The 26,348-nt window shown below is 46.8% G+C and overlaps 1 protein-coding gene across 2 annotated transcripts in view; it reads left to right on the top strand.

Moving 5' to 3' along the window:
- Positions 1-26,348, top strand: part of LRP8 (LDL receptor related protein 8) — a 134,786-nt gene that overhangs the window by 103,756 nt on the left and 4,682 nt on the right. The window contains exons 5-16 of one of the 2 annotated variants that reach the window (XM_088536961.1): positions 11,003-11,365; positions 14,249-14,371; positions 14,689-14,811; positions 17,570-17,689; positions 17,819-17,944; positions 18,759-18,930; positions 19,148-19,375; positions 19,896-20,014; positions 21,477-21,616; positions 23,820-23,961; positions 25,005-25,157; positions 25,824-26,060. In XM_088536961.1, the coding sequence (XP_088393087.1) occupies positions 11,003-11,365; positions 14,249-14,371; positions 14,689-14,811; positions 17,570-17,689; positions 17,819-17,944; positions 18,759-18,930; positions 19,148-19,375; positions 19,896-20,014; positions 21,477-21,616; positions 23,820-23,961; positions 25,005-25,157; positions 25,824-26,060 (2,046 nt within the window). The remainder of the gene's footprint in view (positions 1-11,002; positions 11,366-14,248; positions 14,372-14,688; positions 14,812-17,569; positions 17,690-17,818; positions 17,945-18,758; positions 18,931-19,147; positions 19,376-19,895; positions 20,015-21,476; positions 21,617-23,819; positions 23,962-25,004; positions 25,158-25,823; positions 26,061-26,348) is intronic. The other variant, XM_088536968.1, reaches the window with a different exon arrangement.

The raw sequence follows: 26,348 nt of genomic DNA, 5'->3' as shown, positions 1-26,348 counted from the left end.
TCAAATCATTTCTCAGATGGTCTCTGTGGATAAAACTAAAATATATTTAGTTCTTTGTGCTTCTTATTGTCAAGTAGTTTCTGTTCTGTGAGTGTTTGAGTCATTTTTGTGGCTCCCTTTGGTATTCCAACTGATTTTCCAACTTTCTCTTTATACAGTCCAGCAGAACTTGGGGGGTATTAGTTTTAACAGCACTGAGCAGAAGTAAAATCACCTTTCTAATACTGTTCTCATATAGCTTTAGGTTTGCCCTTATTAAATTCTTCTTGTGCACATGGTTCTAGGCTCTTAAGCTGCTCTTGCTCTGTGTGACTGTGACTGCAGTTGAAATCAGCAGTTTTCTTTTTACTTCTAGGTTGTCAGGGATATTGTTGAATAATAATATGGAAGCATACTGATTTTTTTTTTCATTTGATAAATGGATTTTGAGTTCTGATACCTATCTAGTTCTTAATCAACATCGCCTGCTTTACTGGAGTTGTGTGATGAAAATGGTTTCATGGGAAAATCTTGTGGTTCTGAGGAAAATACCAGGCATAAAATTATTTCTGTTCAGTCAGCTTTATCACAGCAAATATTTTTGAATATTTTTCCCCAAAGCTCTGAGGTAGCCCCAGAAATGAACTAAAGTATGTTCCACATGTAATATAATTTCAGTATAGTGATGCCAGTAGTGGGTGTGAAACAGTGCAGTGTTTCCCTCCTGGGTGTTTCAGTATCTCTCGCATTGCTTCTTCCGCTGCTTTAGAGCACGAGCAGGTTCTTACAATGGAAATTTAATCCAAGGACAAATCATCATCTGCTGCTGCTGCTGGTTGGAAAGTGAATCAGTGGCTTTCACTTGGTCCCTGGCAATCAGGTGCTGTCGGCACCGGGGCTGCCCCCTCGGTGGGTCCGAATCGGCCGTGGCCGCGGGGGCAGCTCCGGCCAGGCCTGGGCTGGGAGCAGGCGGAAGGAGCCTCGGGCACCCGCTCAACTTTCACTGTGGTTTGGGGGACTGTATTGCCCGAGTGGGTGCAAACGTCAGAGGCTTCTGGTCTTCAAAGCCTATAAACTCAGCACCTCTCAACAGCATTAAATTCCCTTGGAGAAGGGAATGGGGGAGGCACTCCCCAGTGGCTCTAGTGGGAGCTTCCTCAGTCAGGTTCGTTGTTAAACTGAGGCATTTTCCTCAAGGCTGTGGACAAATGTTTAAACTCTGTGAGCTCATGGAGGTCTCAGAGCTATCCTCTCTTTTATCCAAATCTGATAAACCCCACTAAGCCGCTCCACTGATACTCTGTGATCGTTCCTCTTTCTTCACTGTTTAGAATCCTTCTTCATTCCTTTTCTCTTACCACAACAACTAATTCAGACAACAGAAATGTCTGTTCCTAGGGTCAAACCTCTTTTTTTTTTTTTTTCTCTTTTCTCCTTCTTTACTGCTGCACTTGCACTTTGGTTCTCAGTGTAACTGTGGCTCCATCACCTGCTGCCGGCTGCAGCCCCCTGGAGCAGAGCACTCGCTCGTAGCCAAGGCTGCACCCTCACACACTCAGCAGACGTGTGCAGGTAACGCATCTCCCTGGATAAGCACTTGCAAGGGGTTGCCTTTGTGCTCGGGGTAGTTTCTGTGTGGAAAGCCTGCAGGTGGAATACACAAGTGGAGGATGACTTGAAGGTGCTGCAAGGAAAGGCATCCACGAGAAAAACGTGAAGTCCTTTCTAAGTCGATGTTAATAAATCTATTACTTTAAGCTGATGTGATACTCTAAATGCATTTTAATGCCAGCTATTCCTATTCCTTGATAGGAATAATTGCCTCTTAGTATTATAATCCTTCGAAAGAACTAGTGCTAAATACGGAGTTTATAAAAAATTGCTCCAGCCTGCGTTCCCGCATTGCTAACAGCAGCACTCGTGGTGATGGGCTGGTCGTGCTGAGGCTCTGCAAGCCACCCCTGCCTGTCCAAATGTTCCTGGGCCAAGTTAAGGGAGGATGCTACAGTGTGAAGGGGCACAATAGGAAAACAGGGGCTATGATATCAATATCACTCAAAAAAGAGGCAAGAACAGGGCAAGTCCCCCTGTGTATGCTTTTGGACACCAACAATTTGCTCTTGCTTTTCATTTACTGCATTTGAGGTTTAATAACTCCTGATGGATTTTTCTTCTCCCTGAATTATCTAATCGCCCTTTGAATCAATGTGAAATGCATCCAGTGCAATCAGTGAAGGCATTGGCAAGGTCAGCTGCAAGGTTAAAAGCTGCTTGTCAGAAATTTCATGATGTTCTTTGAAGACCAGTATCAGCCACATCCTAGTACATTATAGAACTACAGAATCATCATGGTTGGAAAAGACCTTCACCACCCCGCTTTGCTTTTGGTCATCCTGCAGACTTGCCAGTAGTCTCAACGGGCTCCATGTGATCTGAGATGGGGCTCATGCCACTGGTGCACAGGGTCTCTCTCCTTCATGGAGGGGAGAATTTCCAGTGTTGGGTGACCTCTCTGCGCACCCCCATTTAGAGAAGGGTTTTGGCTGAACGCTGTTATTGGAGAGCAGCTAAATGGAAAAGAAAAACATCCTCCAAGTAACGTGCAAGTCAAATATTTTCTTTGAGCACCTCATCCCCCCGTTCAGTCCAGCCCTGCAGAGAGCTAATGTGTAAGTGTAAGAAAGCAAGCATGTGTTAATCAGCAGTAAGGGTCCTGCTTGCCATGTCTGGAGTGAGAAACAGCAGTTTGATAGTTGAAACACATTAAAACAAAAACATCCTTGGAGCTGTGCAAGATGTGTGCCTGTGCTGGCATGTTAGGCCTGCCCTGGCACCAGTACTGGGAAAGCTGTTATTCCCATAAGGAGTCAGCCACACACCCCATCATACCTTACAAATGGACATTTTTTTCCATGAGAAAAGATTTTGTGAAAAAGGAGGAAAAATGATTTCACTCCATGGGAAAACTTCCCAAGGAAGCAGTGGAAGCCCCTGTGCTGTGGATTTTTCAGCCTGCCATGGGTAAAGCACCAGTGATTAGGGATCCAGATTTGTGCCCGCACACAGGTTGTAATTGCAGCAGGGATTAATTGTGGATATTAGTCCTTGTATGTAGGTAGCTAAGTACCTGTCTGCCTAAATAATTTACTTCCTGCAGGCTGTGCAGGAGGCTTGAAGTTCCTGCTACCTCTCAGTGCACAAACAATTTCTGGAGGTGCAGATAATCTGCCTGCTTAACATAAAAGAGTATTTAAAAAATAAAAAAGAGAGAAAAGAAAAAAAGAAACAGATAATTTTCACTTCTTTGGAGTACTAGTAGTCTGTGTCTATACAATACTCAGTGTGTTGTGGTCATTAGTCAGGTTTGCTTTTCTAAAATACATATCAGCAGTTAATAACATAAGAAACAGTCCTGTACTGCTGGTCTGGAGGAACCGGCTTCTTTTTTACAATTTCTCTGGTTCAGTTGTCTGTTCCTGGTGTAGCTCACCCTTCTCACAGCTGTATGGGCCAGCTCAGGAACACGTTTATGGAGACTAAAAAGAGAGAAAATAAATGTGTGAGACTGTATCCTTGGAGGTTGTTAGCTCACCATTAAGGGAGATGCTGACCAGTATCCCATCTGCTGCTGAGGAGAGCAGAGCATGTTTTTGGACAGCTTTAAAAGAGAAATGCTGGACAGCAGCAAGATGCCTCATCCTGCTGCTTGGGCTGCGCGGGATGGCCGGGCTGGAGAGCAGGGCCCTGCCCTGTCCCTTGTGGCTGTGGTACTGGTCCTCATCTGCAGCTGCTTTGCACCCAGGCTGCGAACCACGTCTTGCGGCTGAGGAGCCAGACGAGCGCAGTCAGATGCACTGAACGGGTGTATTTAATAATGCACTGGCAGAGTAACAGAATATGTTCCCATGCTGTGATTTGTAGAATTTATCCCGAGTGCAGAGACAGAGGTGTCCAAGGAACCTGTGCAGCCAGGGGATGTACTCGCACCCAGCTCGGCCAGCCGTGCAGGGGAGAGCGGCAGCGCTCGTGCGGATCCCCTCGCTGTGGGGAGGTCTTCCCCCCTGCCACGAGCTGCGCAAGGTCGGCTCCAATTTGTTCTTGGGTGGCTTTTGCCTTTTTCCTCCCTCTCCATGTGCTTTATCTTTTATTCTCCTCAGTCACAAAGCTTTATGTTCTCCAAAAGGCATTTGTATAAGCATATGCAGCATTTTATGAAATCCATAAATACTCCATGCTTTGGTGGCACTGAGCTGCTTGCACTCTCTTAACCTGCGCGGGTCCCACGGCCTCACGTCCCTCCCTTGTGTCCTTGCACCTCCCACTGCTTGTGCTGAGCACCCTGCCGCTGAGCACACCTTGCTCCCTTGAATCCTGCTCCCACTAAGCTCTGAGCAGGTTCAAGATCTCTGTGGATGTGAGGTTAGTGCACTGTTTGAATACACTTGCTACTCTTTCAGGTATTTTAAGTAGAAGTAGATAACGTTGCTTTGCAAGCAGTAGGTTTGTGGCCACTGGCAACAACAGGTTGCTAGTCAATATTCACATACAACCCCTTATTTCTATGAACTTTCTTTATTTCTTTCCCAGTTGCCAAGTTGCCTTTTCCTTGCTTGAAAGTCGGGGGAAGAATGCCATTGACTCAAGTGAGATTTGGACTTTGGTCTTTCAGCTTTTCAGGGCTGATCTTGTAACTCAGGTTTGCTTCTAGGTATCCAGCCCTGTGATGTGAGATGCCAGGTTAGAAGGGAGCTGGCTAGGAAGAGTTTCTTAAATAAACAAGAGAAATAGCAGAAAGCACAGGCATGCTCAGCAGGAGGGCACGTGTTCCTGCTGTTGTGGCTCGCAGCCTGCTGCTTGCCAGGGTATAGATCATTTATGAGATCCTCAGGGCAGGAGTTTGTTGCTGTTTTTTGATAAGCTTCGCGCACATGTGTGAGTCTCCACAGAAAGCAGCAGTGCTCCCAGGGGAGGGGCTCCTTTCCTGGCGGGTCCAGGAGCAGGAGGCTTTCAGAGCCAGCTCTTTCCAACGTGCTGCCGATCCTCAGCAGCCCTCATGCCACCTGAGAGAGCTGCTGGCACACAGGGCGACTCAAATCGGCCTCAAAACAGGTCTGATCCCTGCCAGCAGATCCTCCCGGTGAGGAGGCAGCTGAGGAGGGGAATTACAAAGCTGGTTTAAAGCCACCCGCACTTTAAAAACAAACTGGAAAATCTGACTTTTTTGTTAACAGCTGAACAGTTTTATCATGTTTTTAATCATTGTCCAGGAGCAGTGAGGAGCATCATGTCATCTCAGCATCGCTTTCTTCTGGATGCAGTCAGAGATTAGCCCATACCGGGTCTGCTTGTGCCAGGCCTCTGCAGAATGGGCCAAGAGCTTTTTGGTGGTGCTAACGTAGCACTAACTGCATCTTCCTTTGCAGCCTGACTAACCCCCGCTCTTTCATGAGCGGTGAATTCGGTTCTTTGCCTTCATTAGCAGGTTAGGTGCGCGGTGGCGTGCTGCTCCTCAGTCGCTTCAGAGGGGAATCGCACACAAAGGATTGGATTTTGCCATATATTTCCCCTGAGGAACCCAGGCAATTTTAATAGGGTTAAAGCCCACAGTCTTGCATTTGTGAAAATAGAGGGAATATTCAATCTGATATCATCATTCATGGTTATTTCAGCATGCAATGAAAAGGAACATGGCTAGCCTCGAATTCCTGTTATTTTAAGGAAAAGGGCCATAACTTGAGTACAGTTGCTGTGCTGGAGGAATCTGCAGTTATCCCCACAAACAGAAAGAAAATGACTATAGATTTAACAAATGAAAGTCCTTCACAAATAAGATAAGGTAGCACAGCAATGATATCCTCTGGGTTTTACATGGTGTTTAATTACTGGACAGCTGGAGGGATTAATGCTTGTGCATTATGCCCTGGCTCTCAGAAATTAAACATCATGTACAGCTGCCACTTTATCACTGCTTAAAGTATTAGAGCTCCTCAAAAGCAGTAGAAATTGCAGAAAAATCCCCATTGTTATTTAGGAAAAATTGCAGCCCATGTCCCATTCGTCCTAACTTCCATCAAAATAAAACAGTGAGAACCTTGGTAGCTACCTTTCATTCCACTTTTACAGTAAAAATACAGGTAAGTTCATTTTTCATCTGTTGGATGCTTGTTGTAATTAAATGCAAAATACTGCATTAATTCAAGGCTAGGGGTAAGATATGCATTGCCTAAGTGAAGAATTAAGCCGTAAAGCTGTGGGCTAAGCTGCATCAGAGCTCTGCACCTGGGGAAGGTCAGTGCAAAATGACTGTTTTCCCTAATCCTGTCTCTCCAGCTCAGGTTTAGCAAGGCGTAGACACAGGCAGTGTTCTGTGGATGGAGTTTCCCTCAGGTCTTTCGTTCTTTTTTTCCCATCTTATGTGTCCTGCTGCCAAAGCAGCAAAATTTGGCCACTGGTTAATGATTCTTCTCTGGGCAGTCGCGCTGTTGTGGATTAGAGCTCTTGGAGTTGAAACAGCCCAGAAACAGTCTCTTGCAGAGCCAAATATGCTCTTATAGCCTGTCCCTGAAATGCTTTCTGCATGAGGGCACACTGTAATTCTGACCCTCTTCATCCCAAAAGTAGGAATTTGTTTCGTTATATTAATCTCCACCAAGTGTCAGTGACAACAGTCACGTTGCAATGGCAGACACGTGAGGACAAGTTCCACCCTTTGGTGGCCATGGCCGCGTGTGGTATCATGTGCTATATACGCTTGTTAAGCAGGGCTTAATGGTTAGGGTTGGTGAAGGTAGGAAGTCTTCAAACCGTTGGTGCATCCCTACACAAGATGTTTGATATTTTTTAAAAAAAGAAACAAAAGCCATTAGAATATAAAAGAGGAGAGATGGGTCTTTCTCTCCTGAGATCCCTGTGAGGTATCTTAGACTTGAGCAGAAGGCTGCACAGTACCAATCTCTGGCGCTCTGACGGCCACCTTTTTTCTCCTAAGCTGCCTTTTTTTCTTTCTTTCTTTTTTTTTTTTTAGACCCCTAAACCCTGTACACTGGTCTCACTTGTTCTCCTTTTGATGTCATCTCAGTGACTTAATGAGGAGTAACCTTATGATAAACTTCTTGGATTTGTTCCAGTATGTTCCAGTCCAGGGCAGACTGCAAATCTGAGAGCACAGTCTCATTGCACATAAGTAGAAAAGGCAGGGAAGATATTCAGAGTTTACGCATCCTTTAATGCGTAAGCTGCTCCTCTCCATAAATTGTGGGGTTATAATTAATTGTACTTTCAGAAAATTAAACCACTTTGAATGAATTCATGATTCTCTGAAAACGCATTCTAAATCGGTAAATACGTTTTTGCACAAACTGTTATTTATCAGCAGGGGCTTTGGCATCTGGTTGCTCCATTATAATTAACTAATACTATGCAAATACCGCTCCAGAGGATGGAAAAATATCTCGCGTTTGAGGCGGGCAGCGCGGCCAAGGCGGCGAGTGCACGCAAATATTAATTTGCTGGCGCACGTGCCAGGCTCCTTAGCTGCGTTAGCGATGTGAACAATATCAGGAATTACAATTCCTTCCGCGGCCTCGTCTGGATGGGCTGCTCGGCGCCCATCGCCATGGCAACGGCGCTGCTCGCGCGGAGCCGGATCCAGCGCGCGGGGCTGCGGGCGCTCGGAGCGGCGCCCCGAGGCCGCCGCTCTGGGGAGCAGGTCCTGCTGGGCACGGAGCCGCGCCCCAAGGGCTGGCAAGAGACCCGCGAGCTGCATCGGGTACTTGCCGAGCGCGCGCGTTGTCTGCAGACAAAGCAAACGGATGCGGTTAAACCGCGGTGCTGGGGACCCCGCGTGAGCTTCGCAGCTCGGGGTGCTCCCCGAGTCCATCCGCCCCTCGGGCCAGGCTGGCAGCAGCGATGAAGCAACAACAGACTTTGTCCCGTGCTTGTGTTGGCGGGTAGAAACCATCCCTTGCCCTGCTCAAAAAATCCACTGTCAGAGTTAAGGAAACAAGACATTTTGAGCTGTGTTCCTTTGAGTTGCTTTAGGGGTTGTCAGGAAACCATACAATGTAATAAATTATCTTATTTTCATCTCTTCAGCATCAGTAACTGCCATTACAACTATATTTTTTTATAATATCTTTCCATAATAATTATCTTTCCGTGAGCTGCTTGGGTAATTTCCAGGGGAATTGGCTTTTTTGGAGGAAAAAGACAAATTAACTATCTGACTCTTACTGAAAAGCTAGATCTTAATTAAGATTGGCAGAGGAAGCAGCATTACAGCCCCTTGTACCTCATTCCCAGCTCTTGGTGGTGATGACTGGCCTGTTTGCTTTGCATTTCAGGGTTTTATCCAGGTTCGAAGATCCATGATTTGCAGAGATGCCCCCTGTAAAAATATTGTTAGATACAAGTGTCGAGGAAGAGGGGGCAATTGCAGTTCTTGGGGCTTGCTGTGTCCTTATAGCAAGCGTGTGATGATGTTACCTTGATTTTTGGGGTGTTTGAGCTGAAGTGGTCCCTGCTGCACCAGACAACTCAGTAAAGCCTTAGGTTGAATCCTGGCTCCGGGCAGAAATGCGCCATCACTTTCGCACTGAGGCCACATCTGCAGTATCTCCCTTTTTCTTTACTTGCTCTGTCCCAAGGCGGCTTCCACGCCTCCCTCCTCAAGAGATGTGACAAGATTGCAAGCGGAGGCTGCAAGGCAAAAATTGTGCTACATTAGGTATCAGTACATAGTATAAGGCAGAAATTAATGCAAAGCACCCGTGGCAAATGTTATCTATAGGCCAAAGCATATGTACATTGCCATTTAGGTTTGGTGCTTTGCTCCCTAAAATGCAAAAAATCTTAATGGCTTACAGTACTCTGCAGAAGTGCTTTTGTAATTAGGCTTATTTACTGTTTTGAAGCCTGTTGGTTAAACACTTCTTGACAAACGCTCCCAAGATTTCCATTGGGATCACTTTGTATCTGAAGTACTTTCTGCACCTGAGAGCATGACACTAGGAATTTCTTTGGCACTGAGAAAACCAAGCTAATATTTGTTTCCTCTGTTTTCTGAGAAGAAGCTTATGACAGAGCAGACAGCAAAATGCAAGAATGCAAACAAATTGTTCGAGTCAAGAAAAAAATACCCCCGTGATCATTTAATTACTGTTTAAGGGATTTCTGTTTCAATGCTTGGGAGGCAGTGAAGTGCTGTAGTGATGGCACTGCCTACCTACCCCGATAGATTTGTGCAAGGTAAGTGGTCTCTGGGACTTTAGTTCTCCCCTCCAATAGCTACGTAAGATACTTTGTAATGCTGCTTTTTGTTACTATTCTTCAAACCAGCCCAGTCCAGGCAGCAGAGACCTAAACAGCTCGAGCTTGAGGAAGCTAATGCACATTTAGAGTGTGCAAATCACTGCAGACTCGTCTAAAGATTAGGGATCAAAGTCTGTACAAAATTTTGCTCCTGATCTGTTTCTGAGATTCATCAAAATAATGCCAGAAAAGCAGTTTCTTCCTCTCAGTCTTAATTGGTTACAGAAACTGAACATAGCCCTTGCAAAATTGCCATTTCTCATTTTATTGTTTTTGAATTGATTGGTAAGATTATAAGTGTTAACTTTCTCCTTGGCAGTCCCTTAGCATTCGTTGAAATCGTTAGTTCATGCAAGTGTCTACTGATCTGTAGGATTATTAGATCATTTTACTTATGGTTACAGAATGTGGATAGAAAGACATGCACTATTAAGAAAAACAGGGAAAACTGGGTGCAAACAGGGACTCTCTTCATCTTTGTGGTCTCAATTCTGCTTTACAATTTTTTTTAATGCGCTTCTCTGCTTGCCTGTAGTCCTACTCCAGGCCCTTAAGAGAGGAATTAACCCCCTAATGGTTGTTGTCTGATCTAAGTTTTCCTCTGGTCAGAGAGGAGAATGATTAGACCCTCTAAGGGTCTTATCCAGTGGTAGGTGGCAAAACCCCAAACTGCTTTATTTGACAGAGCACTAAAGACAGAGCAGCTAAAATCTAAGTTAGCATCAGCCTAACATCAACTCACAGAATTAGTGAGCTAGTGAGGACATTCTTAATTTCGAGACAATTAGAGTTTCCTTCGCAGGTATAAAGCAGGCACCGTATTTCAGGCGAGCACCGCGGGCGCCCTGCTGGGCTCTGCGGAGCTGGGATGTAGCAGCCCCTTCGCAGAGAGGCAGCTGCTTTCCAGGTGCTTTCCCAGGGCAGCTGACGGTGCCCTCTGCTCTGTGGCTCTCTGCAGAAGTGACAGCAAATCTGCCTCTGAAGACAAAAAAAAAAAAAAAAAATCCAGGTGCAATTGGAAAAAAAAAAAAAAAAAAGCTTTCTTCTAGACCAATTATTTAATTTGATGTAATTTATAAAAGCTGTAATTTTCCTGTAGATGCCCGAGAGTGCTGGAGCAGAATATTTTTGTTAATCACTCGATGACTGCAAGTGTTCAGAGGGAATCTCCTGCAGGGTTTGGGCTCCCCCTGGCTCGCAGAGGGACAGCGCTGCTGCCCGCGTGCGGCTGCGCTGCCGGGAACCTTCCCCCGGGCTCCTCGCGGAGCTGCTGCACGCTCAGGTGTTGATGCGGAGCAGCGGTTTCCTGGGAAGACACCCGGTGCGTTGTGAAGGGCCCCACTGGCTCATTGCAGCTAACCTGATGCTCGGCTCACAGATATTTATCCCACGCATCGCGTTAATATGTCCCAACCCAGGCGCACTGTGAAATCCGGAAACCTGGTTCTGCGCTCGTGAAAGGAGCCGCTCCTGTCGGCACGGAGCGGAGCGCGGTGCCAGGGACAGCGGCTCCGTCCCATCCCGGCTGCCTGTGCCAGGGAAGCCCGTCCTGATGGCTGCTTCCCCAGCCTCCCGCTGCCCCAGGCAGGAGGTGACGGTTGCATCCCGCCTGCTCCTTGTAAAATGTTTTGGGCTCGAGGTGCCTTACACCCCAGCCCGCCCTCGGCTCAGAGACCTCGCAGCTCACCCGCTTTGCTTTGCTCTCCGTCCCCAGCGTGTTCCCCCAACGAGTTCCAGTGCAGTAACAAGACCTGCATCTCCGTCATCTTCGTGTGCGACGGGGATAATGACTGCGGGGACGGCAGCGACGAGCGCAAATGCTCCCCTCTGACCTGCAACCCCAACGAGTTCCAGTGCAACAACAGCGTGTGCATCCCGGAGCTGTGGGTGTGCGACAACCAGCCGGACTGCGAGGACCAGTCGGACGAGGCCGTGGAGAAGTGCGGCTACGACGCCAAGGCCCTCAACACCTGCGCGGCCCACGAGTTCCAGTGCGGCAACGGCGAGTGCATCCACCTCAACTGGAAGTGCGACGGGGACGAGGACTGCAAGGACAAGTCCGATGAGCAGGATTGCCGTGAGTGTCTCCTCCATGGGGAGCGTGGCCGGGAGGCCACCTCGGGCCCTGTCTTAAGGCAGGTCTCTGACATGAGGTGTCTGCGCAGCAGCGGGGTGCGCAGCAAGGGGTTCTTATGTCCCCTATGGCACAGCTGGGGGCCACCTGGCAGGGCCAGGTTTATGGCACGATCCTTCCTGCCTTTTCCTGACAATCTGGCGGGAGCTGCAAGAGCTGCTGGGTGGTAACATGCTGCTGAGCAGATCCCCTTCCCCAGAAAGGAAGGCAACAGAAAGTGGGGAACATTTTCCAAGTCCTCAGGCTGCATAGCCTCGAGGTTAGAAGCCACAATGCTAGAGGGAATGTATGATCTGTAGGAAAAAAAAACGATTAATTTCCTGCCTGTGAAGTTACGAGCATACAGAATAAGACAGGCAAGAACAGCACCTCTGAAGATCCAGTCTGAAATGCACTTTGAGTGTGGCTTGTTAAAGGCACTGAGCTAATAAATAATGGATTTCTTTTCGGCTAGCTTTATGCATTTAACATGGTGTTGCTTGTGTGCATGGTATTTTTGAATGTTCCATGCATTTTTAGCTACTTAATCGTTCAAGCTGGTCACTTACCTGGGGAAGGAGAGACAAGAAAATAAGAGCAAAATGTTTTGTTAAAATATTCATAATCACAAGATTGAAATAAAATAAAATATTTACATAGCTGTATATATTTAGCAGTCCTGACATTAGACCACCTCTGGGAAGGAAGGCAGCACCCAGCTGCACAAACCAGATATTTTTACAGAAGTACATAAGAAAATATCCAACTTTGGCCAGCAGTGCCTTTCCTTACCCATGATAACACCATGTGCAGGCTGGTGGTCCCACCAAGAAGAGGTACCAGGTACAAATTTGAGGCCAACGAGTGCCCGATACAAGTTTGGAGACTTCTGTAGCAAGTCCTGGGCACCAGCTGGCGTTGCAGGAGGGCAGGAGGATGAGCGGCGATGGCTCTGAAAGCGAGAAGAGGCACCGAGGATCCTCAGAGGAGGCACGAGAGCAGAGCAGAAGGGTTTGGCCAGCGGGTGTGTTTGGTGCTGGGTGCCTTCCCATTCCGACAGGGATGGAGGAACCTCCTGCCCCATCTCCCAGGAGGTGTCTGCTGAGGTGGCACCGAGCTCATGGGCAGCGGGGCCGCAGCAGCGCCTCTTCTCTTGCAAGTTGCGGCGCTCTGGTTTTCGCGTTGTATGAAACAGCGATGGGGCTAACGCTTTAAAAAAACACTGTGAGGCCATCATCAGTCATTTGCTTTAATGACTTTGGGCTGCTGAATGAGTAGAGTGGGAATGAAGAGCGTCAGTCAGTGAACAGACAGCAAATAAATAGGAGGGAATGGGTCATTTTGGGGAGGCCATGTGAGAATGCTGGGTGGCTGTTTTTTCCCTCAAATACATATTTAAATATATACATAAAATGAATGTTGGGTTAGATTTATTAGTCTTCAAGTCTAGAATGGTTATTTTTAAAAATGTCCTCTAAAAATTCAGGTTAGGGCATCCAGGAAGAAATTCAACAGCAGTTGCAACTAGAAAACAGATCTCCTGAGACCTGGCCTCGCACTTCTGTGCCTCCCCATCTGTAAAATGGGATTGATGCATCTTGCAAACGCTGGGCTTTTCTTGATATTAAGTTAATACTTGAAAAGCACTTGAAAATTTTCACACAAGAATCGCAACAAAGCTGCCAGTGAGTTATTTCAAATGAACTTGGTGTGATATGAATCCCGCTGTGTCATTTTGGACAGGCAGACAGAAAAAAAAAACAGGAACAAACTTTGAATCTGGAATATATAGGCTAAATTTAAGCAATTAATCTTTATCCCCACTGTTTGCAATTGGGAAGTGTATGTGTTTTAGCATGCTGGTTAATTTACCAGGGTTGTAGTAAATTGTTTCATATTTGCTTTGTGGAACTGTGGAGGCAGCTGTGAAACTGCTAAGATTCCACTGATGCAGCCCTGCAATGTTGTGTTTGCAGTTGCCTCTTCCTTTTTGTAGCTTTAGAATTGGAATCGTCTTTCTTTTCCTAACATTTAGCTAAAAAATACTTCCTGAAAGAACTTTGGAGGCTACAACTGTTCACAGCTAGTGGGTTTTACAGCAGCTGCCTTCCAGATCGTAGCCAGTGTCATGCAGATTTACATGATAAACTCCAGATCTGCTCCCATGCCAGAAATGGAGGAGGATCCCTCGCTGTCTCCATGTTTGCACGTTGCTACCAAAGGGGGAAATAAACTATTTTTCCTGTTCTCTGAAGGCAGGTTTCCTGCTCCCACCAGCACCAGTTGCTGCTCTTGCTGTGTAGATGTGCAAGAGCTCAGTCCAGTGAAGCAGTGCCAAAGCTGGATCCTGCATCCTGTGGGATATATCACAGATAACACTTAGCTTTTGTACCTCGGTATTTTTTAATATTGATGCTAGCTGTCTTCCTGCCTGTGGCTCTTTTGGGGTTATCTAAAAGTAATAATTTCTGTATTAGAACTAGTTCATCAGTTTTTCAAAGGAATTCTGCTCTGTAGCCCGTGCCTCCCTTGTGGTGACATCCGTGCTGGCCTCTCTGGCGATTCAGAGGCAGCGGTTTTCTATCCTATGGTACCAGGCTGCACGCAGCAGAGCGGAAGGGCTAAAAGTGAGATCTCCAGGGTGTGCGGCTTTACTAGGATGTTAAGGAAATACTGGAAAGACAAAGCCCTTGGAAACAAGCCCCGTAACGAGCCCCATGGCAGGTGAACTGGGCGGAGGGAGCCTGTCCCTGCTGCGCCGGCCGCGCTCGGCTGGACGGTGTCACACCGTGAAAGGCTGAAGCGCTGGCCGCGTGGCTGACACCGAACGCTGTTGTCTCTCTAAAGCCCTGGTGACCTGCCGGCCGGACGAGTTCCAGTGCGGGGACGGGACCTGCATCCACGGAGCGAAGCAGTGCGACAAGGTGCACGACTGTCCCGACAACAGCGACGAGGCCGGCTGCGTCCAAGGTACGGCCAGGCAGCGCGGGCGAGTGGGGCCGCGTGAGGGCAACGGGCCCACTCTGCCCTCCCAGCTCAGGAGAGCTGCTGCCCACAGGGTTTTAAGCCGTCCTGGCGGTGGGACTTGGGAGAGATGAGCGCGCTGACCAGGCACATCGCATGTCTTAAGAAGTTCCTTGCATGATATTCAGGCTTAATGTTCATTTGCTTGAGCCCATCCCATGCCATTTCTGCTAATGACATCCTCTTGAAGCTTAATGTCAGGCTTTTTGTTGTCACAAGCCTCGTCTAACTTAGTTGCTTTCCTCTCTTGCCCGACACGACAGAGTCAGCATGTGAAAGTCCCAGCAAGTTTCAGTGTAAGAGTGGAGAGTGCATTGACGGAGGCAAAGTGTGCGATTCCCATAGAGACTGCAGGGACTGGTCTGACGAGCCTCTGAACGAATGTGGTACAGTACTTGCCTTCTACATGTTGCTCCTGTTGTAACTGCTTCCCCTCTCCTCCATCTGGTGCTCACAGCTTTGAGTGTAACCACATGCAGCTGCTAATGCTGTTCCTCGCTCGGCTCCTCCTCCCTGGCCTTTGCTCTCTCCGCATAGTCCAGCGCTCTTTACGTGAATAGAATTAGTGGCCGAGTCTCATGATCTGCAAGCATGAACCATGCTCTTTTCACCTGAGGGGTTCCTCCTTGCTCTTGGAGGGGTGTTGGAGCTGAGCACAGCACAAGGAGCCAGGAACTCCCCCTTCCCACAGACACTGGTGTCCCCTATAGCCCAGATCATTTCTTTAGCCAAACGGCCTAAATTATCCCATCATCAAGATGGCTTAGCACTGGGAACAGGCTTTGAAGGTGAAACCCCAGTGAGTGGCAGTGACCACCGAGAGAGGATTTCAGCCATTCCTCTGTTTTACGTGTGGCTGCCGCTTCCTTAAGGAATGAGAGCAGGTCGCTCTGTGCAGCATCCTGCCGGCCTCTGGGCTACCACAAGTGACTAAGCCATGGGCACCCGCCTGGTCTGCATGAGCCTGGCAGAGTCAGCAGCCCTGAGCACCGGGCCCCCCTGCTTGGGGCAGCAGCAACAGGCACTGCGGGCACCGAGGGCAGCCCAGCCTCAGCCAGGCCGCTGGTTTCTCCCCGTCCATCCCTTTGTGGAGCCCCAGCGGCCTGGAGCACAGTGCCCCTGCACACAGGTAGTTCCTCGTGCTCAGAGGAGCTGTCAGGCTCTCCTCTGTCTCCAAGCAGTGCGTGTGCGTGCCCGGGAGGACGCGTTTGCCTGGTGCTTCCAGTGCACCCTTGCTTTCTTCTGCACTAACCCGCTTCTCCCTGTCTTTCTGAGTGGGTGCTGCAGCTTGTCTGTCTGTAGAGGTTCCCTCATCGGAGCTGGCAGCCCAGCGGGTGTCAGGAGATGGAGCTGCACGCCTGGGCTTGGTGCCGTGGCTGCCTCGCTGGCTGCAGAGTGTCGTTTGAATTAGGAAGCTGAGAGAAGAGTCCAAGAGAAACACACTGCTTTAAGGCTGCAGAAATGATGCGTTTTGCTGTGAACGTGAAGCACAGCCAGGAAGCAGCCGGGAGATGCAGGACACGCTCCTCATGGTGGGGTATCTGGCTGGCAGCGTGCGGGGCCCCGTCCCGCAAGGTCCCTGCAGAAGGCAGCCCGTGGCCTGGCTGCCGAGGGGTGCGCCAGGCACGGCGGGGACGCCGGGGTGATGGGCTGCAGCCACCCGCAGGCCGCGCTGGCTCAGTGCGCGCTGCCAGCGCAGCGGTGAAGCAGCTTCATCCCCTGTCTCCAAGTGCATTCCATGGAGCGCAGGGGAATCACCCGGATGGGGCTCTGCTCATCAGTTGCTGCAGCCTTTGGTAGTATTTTGCAGTGCGAGGGTGTGCGTGTTTATGACCCGATTTGCTGGAGGCCTGTGCGAGCGCAGTAATAGGTGATATCCGTTAATAAAGATCACTGAGGAGTGACAACATCCCATGCGACTCTGTGGACAGCTTCCCGTGCACTTGCCCTATTAATAATGCATTGCTACCTGTGCCAGTGTGTCTTTGACAGGAAGGGGAAAGCATCCAGAGCTGAGATGGGGTTTCTTCTGGCACGGTATTTTCCTGGTCTTACTGATTTAATTGGCTTGTGGTTGTTCTTTCAAGAATGTGAGTTTAATGGCTCTGCTGTACTGCTCACCTGCAGTGTGCAAGGAGGCAAGAAGTAAAAGACAAATGAAAAATTTGGCTTTAAATTGCATTAAGGTTTGAAGCAAATCAGTTTTGCGTGTTCCAGTGAGCCTCTATCCCTGAAATCTCAGAGCTTCTATTCAGCAGCCCTACTTAAGGGGAGGAACTTCTTCTCACCCTGGGTAGGTTACCTGTAACAAGAAACGTTATGTCTGACAGAAATAACAACCTCTCGTGCCAGCCTTCCTCAGCCTCTCATTCAGTTGTAGTTACAATCATCAGTTTAGTCTGTTCCTTATTTCAGTGGGGTTGGAGAGGAGGCCTTGGATCGGGCAGGGACTCGGGATGAGGTGGGAGCTGTGACTGTAACTGGCACCGCTGGGCTGACACAGGCTGCAGAGACTGTTGTGTGCGTGGTGTTGTGGGAAGACTGTGTATCTCAGTGTAAATGTAGTGGCTCTGATGGACTGTACTTTGGTGGTTTCAAGAATTGTCACGTGTATCATTCTTTGGAGCTAGCTGGGAAAGTAGCGCAGTGTTTCCAGATAGGGACCCCTGGGAAACAGGACTCCCCACGCATGAATTATTAAAGCTCAAGGAGACTGTTCAGAAAAGTCAACATGAACGAGGCATGGGGAAAGAGGAGCTTCCTGGAGAGGGCCCTTCGGTCCCTTGAAAGCCCCTCACATCTGGCAGAACGTATTCGAAGCAGCAGCCCTTGGATGGGCTGAGATGGGGAGATTTACATAAGCGGCATCCCCAGGGCTCCCTGCTCACTTAGCCACTAGCTTTGAATCTAGATGAGCCTACGGTGTTCAAGGGGGAAAAAAAAAAAAAAAAAAACAGCAAGAAAGAGATACGATGGTGGCTTCCTAACTGCGAAGTCATTCGTATGTGCTGTGTGGCCAGCTCCGGGCCACCAAAAGCTGAAAAGCCCTGGGGAGTTTCTGAGGTCCTCAGCCTCTCTTAATTTTATATAGTCTTATGATTAAAAGCTCTCATTTTTAATAGATAATCTGTATATCTCTTCCAGGTATGAATGAATGCTCTATGAACAACGGTGGTTGCTCGCATATATGTAAAGACTTGAAGATTGGTTATGAATGTGAGTGCCCTCCTGGATATAAGCTTCTGGATAAAAAAACATGTGGAGGTAATTTACATGCAAACAGCAGTTCTCTGTGTTTTGCCATACAGAGACGTGATTATAGTCACTGCAGCATTGCTCCATCCCAGATGGTTTGATTTCAAGTTATTGATGGGTTTCAAACACTCCTTTCAGACATAGATGAATGTGAGAATCCAGACGCCTGTAGCCAGATCTGCATTAATTACAAGGGGGACTACAAATGTGAGTGCTACGAGGGATACGAGATGGACACCCTGTCCAAGAACTGCAAAGCTGTAGGTAAGGCAGCTCCACGGGCCCTTAAACTGCTTGCTCAGCATCACAGCTCTGATAAGATGACGAGCTTTCAGGGCTGAGGCCCAAAGGAAAGCAGCAAGTGCAGACTTACATTTCAAGCAGCAGAGAACTGCTGCAGAGACAGCAGATGCGTCTCTAGGCAAGAACTACTGATCATGCAGATCAGAATATTTTAACAGTGTGCAGAGCAAGACTGGTTGGCTGTTTGCAACTAGAAAAGAGAGTCTCTTGACAGGTGTTGTTAAAAACAGTGCAGCAAAAACATTTAGCAGTAGTAGTATTAAAAAGACAAAACCCAATTCAAATGGGGCGGGTTAGTCACCTCTTCCCTACCCCAGCCACTTACATAGATACCAACAGGAACACCAGAGGTTTGCTTAAGGTTATTGCAAAAAATTATATTTGCATCAGACGGGTAGAAAATTGAACTGTGCGAGATTAACCATTAGCCATGATGGTGGTTTGTTTAAAGGAAACTGTGGAGGTGTCAGTTCCCTTTTGTCCTTCCCAGTGGAAGCATTCTCTTCGGTAAGCTCTAATTGTCAGAGACAAACCAATCCATCCCTACAGGGTGTGACACTATCTGACCTCCAGGCAGCCCAGAGGGCTGAGTCTTCCCTGTCTGGACATGAGCCACCAAAAATTGTTCCTTTGTTTTCTGTCTGAAACACATGATTGAAGATGAGGGTATTTCCCTCATCTTCAGAGTTTTGCTTGTGGTTATTAGCAGAAGAGTCAGACTGAGAGTCCTCAGATCAGCTGCTAAAATGACAAATGCTTTCATTTTCTGCGATAGGAAAGAGTCCGTACCTGATTTTCACCAATCGCCATGAAGTCCGTAAGATTGACCTGGTGAAAAGGGACTACTCGCGCATCATTCCCATGCTCAAAAATGTGGTGGCCCTGGACGTGGAGGTGGCAACAAACAGAATCTATTGGTGTGATTTGTTCTACCGAAAAATCTACAGGTAAGGGCCTCTATTTGCCATCCAAATAGAGGGAAATATGAAGAAATTGTAGGAGAACGCAGTGGAGAAATGCAGCCATAAGGTTGCTGTGTCCATCATGCGGCCACATTTGCGCTTCCTTTCACGGTTCTGCCCGACATTCATCTGTCTCTGAGGGCTGTCCCTGTGCGCCTCTCAGGGCCTTGTGTCAGCCCCGTGACAGGTCTCGTCTTTGCAGTGCCTACATAGACAAAGCGAGCGACACAGCGGAGCAGGTGATTCTGATTGACAGCCAGCTGAACTCCCCGGAGGGACTCGCAATAGACTGGGTTCACAAGAATATCTACTGGACGGATTCAGGAAACAAGACCATCTCGGTCGCCACTGCAGATGGAAGCAGGAGGAGGACACTTTTCAACAGTGACCTCAGCGAGCCAAGAGCCATTGCTGTCGACCCCACGCGCAGGTAGGTGTGAAAACCTCAAACACTCCCTAGGCCAACAGGGACATCCCAGTCCTCTTCTGCCTCTCTTAAAGACTCAAAGATGGTTCTCATCTCATTAAGGCTTTCAGATGCCTTTATCTTATTTAAATGATGAGATTCATTAAAGCAGGACTGCTGAGATACTTCAAGTATACCTTTGTGAGGCCTCTGCAGTGAAAAAAATCCTGAAAATAATGCAGGTCCCAAGTCAGATAGGCCTGAGTTGCTCCCAGGCACACAGGTTATGTTGGGGACTCAAGCAGTGTGACAGGAATATGTGCTGCTTGAGTGGATAATCTCACTAAGGTGCAGGGTTTGTGGCAGAGCAACTTGTGGGCAATTCATCCATCAGGAGCATGGTGGCTTCACTAGGTACATGTCAGAGCAAACTGCAGTGGCTGAGGAGCTTTATAGTATCGAGCAGAGAGCACTACCTCCTGATTAGTTTAGTAACACAGATTTCTTAATCTTTGGTCTGGTTTCTTGTGTCTGGCTCTTTCAGGTTCATGTATTGGTCTGACTGGGGCGACAAAGCTAAGATTGAGAAAGCAGGCCTGAATGGTGTGGGGCGGCAAGTGCTGGTGACTGACAACATTGAGTGGCCTAATGGCATCACGCTTGGTAAGTACCAGACAGTACTTTCCATTTGTGTACTTCCCCTTTTGTACAAATCCATTTGTGGCTGTTGTCGGTTTAATTTTATTGTTGCAAAGAAAAACTGTAAATGGTGCAAATGCACCTGCAGTCAAAAATCCAGGAACACCCTGTCACTCACTGTGCAGTGACATGAGTGATTTAGATGCAGCCACAAACATGGGGTTAGGCAGTAGGAGTGGCCACTCGTAATGTCATATTGCAAGCACTTTAAGTTGCTTTAGGTGGGTATTAAAGGAGAATGCTGGCTTTAAGGAGGATGCAGAGCTGCAACAGCCTTTGGAAGTCTGGGAGGTATCACAAGATCCCTGGTACTATCATCTCTGGATCTGATGGGAGGCAGCTGCTTTGGACCAATGCACGGTCCATCAGGACGGACACATCTTGCAGAGCCTGTTCCCCAGCCAGCCGCTCGGGATTGGGGCAGAGGAGACGGAAACCATCTCTGCCTGTATCCCCACCTGCTGGCATACGGAAGGCTGTGGTCCTTTACCTCAGCACTGGGTAGCAGGAGTGCAAAGGGCCTTTCCTTGCACCCACAGCACAGTCAGGCTGCAGTTACAGCCATGTGTGTTCTTGACACCATTCAGACACAAGGTTCTCTGCTTAGCATTGTGCTGGCCCTGACAAAGATGTTGAAGAAATGCTGCTACCATACTGCAGTGTCAACAGCCACTGTTGCTAACTAATAGTGTTATCCTTCAGTAATTAAGAAATTCATTAATGGCTTGTTTAATTATATGAATTTGTGGTATTTTGGCACTCATCCACTTGCATTCTGTTTAATGAATCTCATCCAAAACGAGTGAGTTTGCTCCAGGAAAGAAACTCCATTCATAATATTCCAAGTAACCTTGAACCCCACCTTCCTTGTTTTACCTATACCCTCCCCAAAATCTAGCTGGTTTGTCAGTGTCCCCATTACCTGTGTTCCCCTGGCCAGCAGCACAGGAAGGGTTTCTGGAGCCCAGGAGTCTTCATCACTGAAAATGTGGCAATCAGCTTCTTCGGAGAGACATTTCATTTAAATGACAGTTGTTCTCCAGCAAGAGGCCAAGGATTGAGTAGCCTCAAGGGTGATGAAGCTTCTCCCTCCATGTGGGGCATCGACAGAGCGATCTGGGAAGCCCACCCTGCGGCTGGCCTGCTCCTCTGGAGAACCAAAGAGCCTCATTGTACAGGGCTGCCAGTCAGGCATTCCCCTCGCACACACCAGAATGTTCCTCCTTTTTAATCTGATTTATAAGGTCTTATCCCAGCATATCTGGGCACTGAATCAAAATCAAAACTACTGCGGAAAAAAAAAAAAAAAAAAAAGGCCCAATAATAAAGAGATTAGTCATGCTGCCAGCAGGAAAAACATGCTGGGCAAGAGAAAAGAGTAGCCGTGGCTGTGTGTAATTTTGCTTCATTGTGTTTTACTTTGCAGATTTGCTGAATCAGCGTCTCTACTGGGTAGACTCCAAATTGCATTCACTGTCCTGCATTGATTTCAATGGCAGCAACAGAAAAGTTCTCATCTCCTCTGTTGATGATCTGAGCCATCCTTTCGGCTTAGCAGTGTTTGAGGTAAGAGTCAAGAATGGATGCAGGACAGACTGGAGACTGCAAGAGGTCTCGAAGCTGCTCTTGATTGAAAGCTCTGCCTTTGCATAGTACAGAAATCTCGTCGAGGGCAGTCGCTGCTATAGAAACCGATTAACCTGGTATGGGTTCATCAGGAAAAATCATTTTCCAGAGCCCTCATCAGCAACAGTGCTGCATCTCATGCTCCTAATGCAGTCCCAGTGTATTGGTGAGGGCAGGTGCTGCCTACTGTAACCTCCCACATAGCTGAAAAACTCTAATGGGCTTCCCTCGATTTGAATCGAGTCAGCTGTCCATGCAAAGACCAAAACTGTTGGCAAGGGAAAGACGCAAAAGCCAGACTCTGCAAAAGCCCCTGTCTTTTGAGAAGTCAGACTTGGAGGGGGGCTGCACAGCCCAGAGCAGCCTCAGTTTTCTGCTGCTCTCAGCAGCTTTGTTTCACATGCTGTTTGCATAGCTGTCCCATTTTATGGGGTCCAGAGAATCCTTGGGGGAGGCCTGTTAAATCTTTCTTTGCAACCTTGCAGGCTGATTGTTCCCATTGTCCCCGTGACCACTGCAGCATCTGCAGAAGGATCCTTGGGAATGTTTTCAGCAGTCTTTCAGGAGTGTGCAGGCTTCAGCTGGGAATATCTGCACCAGTAAGACACTCGCAGGGCTCCCTCTGCAGTCACTGTGCACCAGTGCATTGCTGAGCATGGGGATGTTGTATTAAAAAAGGTGTCATTGGTTCACCTAGTTTAAAGACTTGGGTAACTGGAGCAGCTTAGCCTGAAAGAAAATTATGACATGTGCCCTACTACATGTCAGAGAAACTTCTCTTTCCCAAAATTACAGCTCTGATTCTAGAAATGCACAAGCCTGCTTTCACAAAGACAAGACCTTCTGAGTACACTGAAAACTCAATTACTCTTGTAGATTTGGTATACTCTGTAAGCTGTACCATTCAGTGTCACACTGTAACCTAAGAGCAAAGCCATAATTAATTAAATAGTACAGTTCAGTTCCTCAAAAGTCACCAGTGACAAAACCTGTGACATCTGCAGAAATCACCATCTATCTGAGCCGGCGTCCACATTTTTGTGTGAGGTTTAGACAAAGCTGTGCAGTGCCAGTGCTGAGGGCTATTGGCCTCCTCAAAATTTGTGTCTCATGCTTAAGATCTATAGCATATGTTCAAAACTGCATGTTCCCCCTCCTGTCTCTGGAGCTCTCCAGGGCGTGGGAGGCCTCAATCAAATCCCCGCTTTACCTGTGTTGAAGCAGAGAGACATCCCACCCTTCCCCATTCCAAAGTTTGGCCTCTGGCACGTCTTTCTAGGGAAACTAGAGCAGAGAAATCAATCCAAGTTAGCTCACTGTCAAGGTATGCATCAGAGCCTCCTTTCCTTTCTCTTTATTTCACTTAACTAAGTTGGTTTTTGACTCATCAAACCTCTTCCTTAAAATCCTGACTTCCTCCCACACACTGTATATGAGATCTAGACATCTGCTTTGGGCACCAAATTGCACAAGACACTGCTGCATTTTAGTTTGATCCTACATTAGCAGTGTTTGGAAGGATCTTGTGTTATTTGTCCTCCTTGTCAGAATGGCCAGGTAGAACAACAGATAATTGTTTAGATCAACTTTTAATAACATGGCCCTGTGCTCCAGCTAAATCCTCACTGAGCAACTAAACACTCTTTGGTAATTGTGGCTCCTGTATACCTTCTTGCCCACTTTTTTTTATGTATCTCCAATCATAAGATTCCCTACAAAAGAGAAATAGGTAACAATCTACCAGGTGAGCTCTTGGCACTGGCCTCTTCAGAGATGCCTGTTTAATCCAGGTCATATCTTTGAAAAAGAGAAAACAATCAGCCAAGTTTCTACCAAACCCCTTTGGTTCTGTTCATGATCCTCCCTGTTTGTCCTGTCTGTTTAAAACAAAAATATTTGGAAACAGGATGGAAGCAACTCTTCTACATTTTCTCAGTCCCATAACTACTCAGAATTACTGAGCCAGGATTGCTGTACTTCTAAACATTAGAAATGACAGTGTTCCAAAAAAAAGAGAGAGAGAGAAAGCTGCAGACAGAAGCAGCATAAACCAATGTTTTGCATTGACTTCCTGAACACTAGAGTTTAATCCATCTTGAACTGGAGTACAGTCACATGAGAAATCCTATGCATTTACTTGCAGGACAGAGTGTTCTGGACTGACCTGGAGAATGAAGCAATCTTCAGTGCAAATAGGCTGAATGGCTTGGACATCTCCATTTTAGCAGAAAATCTCAATAATCCTCATGATATTGTGGTATTTCATGAATTAAAGCAGCCCAAAGGTAAGACATGTCCTTGGGGTCTTATGTCTCTAAATCACAGTTATTTGATTCAGTAAATGAAGTGCTTCCTGATGAGAAAAAAAAGCACAGGTAATAATGTGAAATCAATGCCTGATGTTTGAAGTTCCTGCATAATTAATTCAGGAGCAGCATTTATTGAAAAGTATCCAATTGGTTAATAGCTGTTTAATTAGCATCTCTGATAACAGGGAGTTACTCTCATCTCTGTGATGCTTGCCATTCATTATATATTTGGGCTGTATTGCAATCTGCAAGTATAATTACAGCAAGGTAAGCACTTACCTCCCAGTCACAGCAGCAACAGCAGTGAAAATGAAGTGGCCCAACCTTCAGCATAGTAACCTGGGAAAGCTTCCTGGTTCCCTTGGGGATCCTGCAGCCAGTTCTGAAGCCCCAACCATGACATTTTCATGGCATTTATTACCTCAACTTTTAAAAATAAAGAAAGACTGCACGAGGCAACGCATGCTGTAGCTATACCTCCCGATGCAGCAGAGAGAATTTTGAGAGACTGCCTGAAGAAAATGCCTAAAACAATAGATACCGTGGGTCAGAAATCGGCTCCCCTCTGTGAAATTCAGCATGAGAAGTTCAATTAAAAATTGTCTCTAGCTGCTGTTAATTGCGAGGGAATGTACAGTGGGATGAAAGATGCTCTCCTGGTTCAGCAGTATCAGCAGTCTGTGAATGTTCTAAATTATTATTAATGGTCATCGACAAGTCATTCAAATACTATCTTTATTATGCTGTTTTTGGACCATTAGCTTGTAAATGAGTACATTTGATCAAAAAGGCAAATCGAGTCCCACAAGGCCATTTAAACTTGTATCTGCTAATCTCTTTACTGTTTTTAAAGTAGGTCTGATAGGTTTCACTCTGCTTCAAGCTGTAAAGATGATTAAGCAGACAGATGACTTGAGGTAGGGAGTAGAAGTAAGACTTCTTAAAGAAGCTGAGGGTTCTTCACCAAAACCAACAAATAATTAGAAAAATAACTTGTCTTTTCTTCCATCCTTGAACAGCTCCAGATTCCTGTGAGCTCAGCCCTCAACCAAATGGAGGCTGTGAGTATTTGTGTCTGCCTGCACCTCAAATCTCTCCTCATTCTCCCAAGTATACGTGTGCCTGTCCTGACAACATGTGGCTGGGTCCTGACATGAAAAAATGCTACAAAGGTAAATATAATCAATGCTACAAAGGTAAATATAATCACATCAGAGCTGCCCCATTCAAACAAAGCCATATTTACATCATCAGTGAAAATACTTCCTGATGGGGGAACACAAATGTTAGCTACGTAACCACATGCTTCCTGGCTTCTGAACACATTGTGGTCATCTTTATTGAAAACTTAAGTATTCTGGAAAGCCTAGCCAGAAGAAGATTCAGCATAAAGAGGAAAAAAAGAGATGAGGCCCAACACTGAAAATGGGAATGTTCACTAAAACATTAAAATTTGCCACCTTAGTACTGTATAGATACTGGATCTAGGGAGGCTGCAGTTATTGCTGATAATACCTTGAATGGACTACTGTTTACAGTGTAGTTTTTTTCCAACATGCAAATAGGTCTCAGGTGCATATTCAGTACTTGCTCAAAAATAGTAAGGTTAACTACCTGCCATTCAGAGTCCCTTATAACTATTAATAAATTTAAGCCTGAACTTAGGAAATAATTTCTGTAGATGTAGGTAGAGAACTATAGGTAGTCTGCCTGCTTGGCGGATAGAGTAGGAATTTGGTTTGTTTCTGACCTATCCTGTCCTCTTCAGATTTATATTAGCATTTGTGATTTGCTTTGTGTACTTACTTTTACCAGATTTCATGGTTCTTGCTTTTCAGATCTTCCAACTACTTCAACTACTCTACTGGTTTCTACAACCACAGCATCTCGTACTGACACTACTTCCACCATGGCTGTCACAACTGTGTTTGGCAAGGCCACCAACACCACTGAAGTTGTCCCCAAAACTGGATCAGAAGCTGCTATTACTATCCCAAGTTTTCATTTGCCTCCAACCACATCCATCCTAATAGACTCTGAGATGACCACTGGAAACAGTAATTTATCACAGCACTGTAAGAGAATCCTCTTTATTTTTTTCTAGAATTAGGTTATCACAAAAATCTATGCACTGATGAGAGAGAAGGCCTAACAACACAGTTATAGATAGGTTAGATGTATTGATATCCTGTCATGCAAAGGGGAAAAAAAAATGAGATTATCTCTATGCACCTCTGCTGCAATGTCTGATGTGACTGCAGTTGCTATGAATGTTGAGGAACCTCTTCAGCAGGCTCCTATCCCACACACGAAAAGCTGACTCTAGCGGTGAGGCCCTGAGAATTCATACTGACCCTCTCATA

Source organism: Tinamus guttatus, unplaced genomic scaffold, assembly GCF_059628265.1.
Source record: "Tinamus guttatus ecotype Peru unplaced genomic scaffold, ASM5962826v1 Tinamus_guttatus_pri_ptg000044l, whole genome shotgun sequence".
Taxonomy (NCBI): Eukaryota; Metazoa; Chordata; class Aves; order Tinamiformes; family Tinamidae; genus Tinamus; species Tinamus guttatus.
Note: the sequence above shows the minus strand (reverse complement) of the source record. Positions and strands in the feature narration are given on the sequence as shown.